Below are 3,248 nucleotides of genomic sequence, written 5' to 3'. Positions count from 1 at the left end.
GGCGATCATTATACCTAAAGTGAAAATGATTAGTGATACCAACAAACGTGCACATGAGCCAAAAACCAGAAATAATACCAAAGCTATGTGACGGGATGATGACAAGTATGATGCTACCACCTCGCCCAGATGATGGGGTGTTGTGGCTGCCCTAACCGCGCCACCACCTTCTTTGCCACCACAGTTGCGGGGGCAGGCCCTTGTCAGCCACAGACTTCCCCTTCCTCTATAGCTGCTGGTGGTGGGAAGAGCACACCATCATCTTCTTCAAGACAACCAGCAATGCCTACAAATCCAAAAGCTCTAAGTCAGAAGCCCAATTGCTGAAGCAAATAACTCAACAACCGAAGACCCAAGATCCATGAAGTAGAAAGAAAAGGCTACTACAACAAATTGGAAGTGATGCTCGCTCGCCTAGTACAACACAACAGTACAACACAACAACCACACCAGGGGTTTTAATGCCAACAGGGAGGGAAGTGCTTTAATGTTACTCGTAGGACCAACATAAGATCCTGAATTCAGAAACAAAATAAGAGGCTAGTAAGCAGCACCTGGACAAGGCACAAGGGTGGTGACAAAGCAGCACCCCTGTAGGTGAGGAACATCACGTTGGTGAACTCCCTTACACATGGTGTTTACAAACTCGTGTGTGGACTCCTTACCTACACTCCTAGTAGTATGAGAAATATGCTAAAGTATCCAACGGTACAAAACAACAAGAAGATGGATATTTCCCCTTTAGAAAAAATGAGCGGGGAGTGGCAGTGATCGTAATTGTTCTAAGAGTTCAGAGTTGGGGGACAGGGACAATGGTCGCACTGAGCGGAGGAGGAAGAACTGACGTCTCCTCTCTAGTCCTGCTCAAACTCCTTAGCAGCGGCGAATGAGGATTCCATCAGTATCATAACAGCAGAATCAGAAATGGCAAGAGAACAAAGCAGTTAGGTAATGAAAAGTATTCTCTAGAGGCGAAATAAAAAATCCAGTCGAATAACGAGGCTTACCAATTGTGGGTCGTTCGTTGGTGACTCCCCCTCGACTGATAAATGGAGACAAAAAGGAGCAAGCTTTATGATCTCTGATGCTCGAGTACCAAGTATTGCTCACATGCATAGTCATAGAAGATGAAAGACATTTCAATTAATCCAGAAAAGCATAAGCGTTCATACTTGAGACACACGGAGTGAAGGTAAGCCATTCCGTGTGTAGTGGGTGGACGTGGGGGCGTGGACATGAGCTGGGCAAGGCCGAACTCGGTGACGCAGGCGCCGAGTTCCTGTGAGAGAAGGATGTTGCTTGACTTGATGTTCCCGTGAATGAACTTCCCGCCGCTACCCACAGAGTGAAGGTAAGCCATTCCGCGTGTTGTGCCCAGAGTTATCTTCACCCTGGTCTCCCAGTCCAATGGGGTTCTTCCAGCAGCTTTGTTACCTGGATTTTACAATCAACAATTAGTCTGCAACCAACTACCATACAGTTTCATTTCCATAGAAATATGTATAATGAGCCTAATCAGACTTTCAGACAATAAGTTAGCAAAACATGTGAAATAACTGAAAATAAAAGTGGAAACATCACAGAAGTAAAACTTGAAATGCACCTTTCATTTGGTGACCTAGTCCCAAAATCTCAGTAACCAATTAAATTTGTGGTATCCAAGCAAAAGAGAACATGTCCATACAGACAAATTAAATGAAAAAGAAATGAAAGCAAACTCAGGTGTTCTGTCAAAAATATGTCAAAAGTCCTACAACCCTCCAAGTAAAATCACACAGTTTCCAGTTCATGGTGATTAAGTAGATCAGCCAAATGTGTCTAAACCTGATTAATAATATGCAACACAACATTAACCCATGTAGTGCTACTTGTACCCCCAACTGTCCATGTCGTTCTTGTAGATTAAGTAGGTAACAGAAAAGCAAGGCAGCACTATGAAACCACCAATTATTCTTTTGCATTCACTGCAAAGGCCAGAAAATTTCAGTATCTCAAAAGCCCAAAATTCTAGCTACAAGAGCAGGTCTTGTTAACTGTTTCTAGGGAACTCCAGAACAGCTATTGGAATCCCAAATACCAAATGATTTGAGAAAGGTATATGTCAACATCCTTTGTAAAAAACTATGCTATATTCAGAAGAATAAAAACTAAGGGCTGAAGATAGTACATCTGGAGTGTATGTCTACGTTACAAATAATAAATACCTTATTCAGAAAAAATTAACTAAGGAGTAAGGACCAAAGATTATAATTTACATAACCCAGAATTAGAGAGTTCTCTACAATCGATGTAAAGCATCCCCACTTTGAGAATTCAAGTATGCGACCCCCATCTGGATTATACTTTCAAGTTGAAGTAGCAAATAGCTTCAATTTTGAAAACTAAATTTCAATCTAACAATATGACAGGTAACAAAATGTAAAATGATTCAGACAGATTATTTGAAATGAATGGGACATACCATGCAAAGCAGCACAAAGGCTACCTAGTGGGACATAGTCATACACCAAGAGCTTCTCATCCTTGGAGTAGTAGTAAGCACGCAATGGGACAATGTTCTGATGTTGGCAAACCTTCCCAATTAGCTCCATCTGCTGTTCAAATTCCCTCTTTCCCACCACCACTTCTTTCAATCTCTTGACCACCACTGTTGTTCCATCCTCCAGAACAGCTTTGTACGTAGTCCCATAACTTCCTTTTCCAAGGACTTCAGCCAAAGCCCTCAATAGATCCTCCAAATCAAAATTATATGAAGAGCCCTCAAAGAAAAACAGTTTATTTCTCTCTGCTTCTTGAATACCACTGTTGTTGTATTCCCCCTTGAATTTTTCTCCCCTTTTACCTGCAATTGCCTTTCCTTTGGATGAAGATGATCCTACGCCAAACTCTGCATTTTTCTTTCTTTTGAAAATACATACCAAGAGGATGAGGAGTCAAATTTAACATATCAATCAACACATATATGGAAGTACAGATCTAAGCAATAGCACATTGTCGGCGTTTCGAGACAGGGGGGTCCCAAAGCCGACGAGTGAGTGTGCTGCGTGCCCCAGCCCAGATGGGTCGAGCGCGTGGGCGAGCGCGAAGGGGGGAGAGGCGAGGTGGCCGGAGTCGAGCGTGAGAGAGGTGGAAGTCCCGCGGCCTTCGTGTTCGTCCCGCGCCCAGGTCGGGTGCGCTTGTAGTAGGGGGGTTACAAGCGTCCACGCGGGTGAGGGAAGCGAGCGGCCCCAAGAGAGCGCCTGTCCCGT

The 3,248-nt window shown here is 43.7% G+C and overlaps 1 protein-coding gene across 1 annotated transcript; it reads right to left on the bottom strand.

Moving 5' to 3' along the window:
- Positions 1 to 805: 805 nt before the first annotated feature.
- Positions 806 to 2,900, bottom strand: LOC103636509 (probable inactive receptor kinase At5g58300). Its single transcript, XM_020542724.1, has 4 exons — positions 2,462 to 2,900; positions 1,173 to 1,434; positions 1,008 to 1,042; positions 806 to 872 (listed from the first exon to the last, which is right to left on the bottom strand). Exons 1-4 carry the CDS (start codon positions 2,589 to 2,591, stop codon positions 865 to 867), a joined length of 435 nt encoding a protein of 144 aa, XP_020398313.1. The 5' UTR covers positions 2,592 to 2,900; the 3' UTR covers positions 806 to 864.
- Between the last annotated feature and the right edge of the window lie 348 nt (positions 2,901 to 3,248).

This window comes from Zea mays, chromosome 8, assembly GCF_902167145.1.
Source record: "Zea mays cultivar B73 chromosome 8, Zm-B73-REFERENCE-NAM-5.0, whole genome shotgun sequence".
Classification (NCBI taxonomy): domain Eukaryota; kingdom Viridiplantae; phylum Streptophyta; class Magnoliopsida; order Poales; family Poaceae; genus Zea; species Zea mays.
This window is presented reverse-complemented; position numbering and strand designations above follow the sequence as displayed.

Bases quoted from the DNA above. Each gene is read 5' to 3' on its own strand.
- LOC103636509 (XM_020542724.1), bottom strand. From the start codon at position 2,591: ATGGAGCTAATTGGGAAGGTTTGCCAACATCAGAACATTGTCCCATTG. The intron at 1,435-2,461 runs GTATGTCCCATT...TGTAAAATCCAG, and splicing joins CCTTTGTGCTGCTTTGCATG to GTAACAAAGCTGCTGGAAGA. The intron at 1,043-1,172 runs GTATGAACGCTT...TCCATTTATCAG, and splicing joins CTTCACTCCGTGTGTCTCAA to TCGAGGGGGAGTCACCAACG.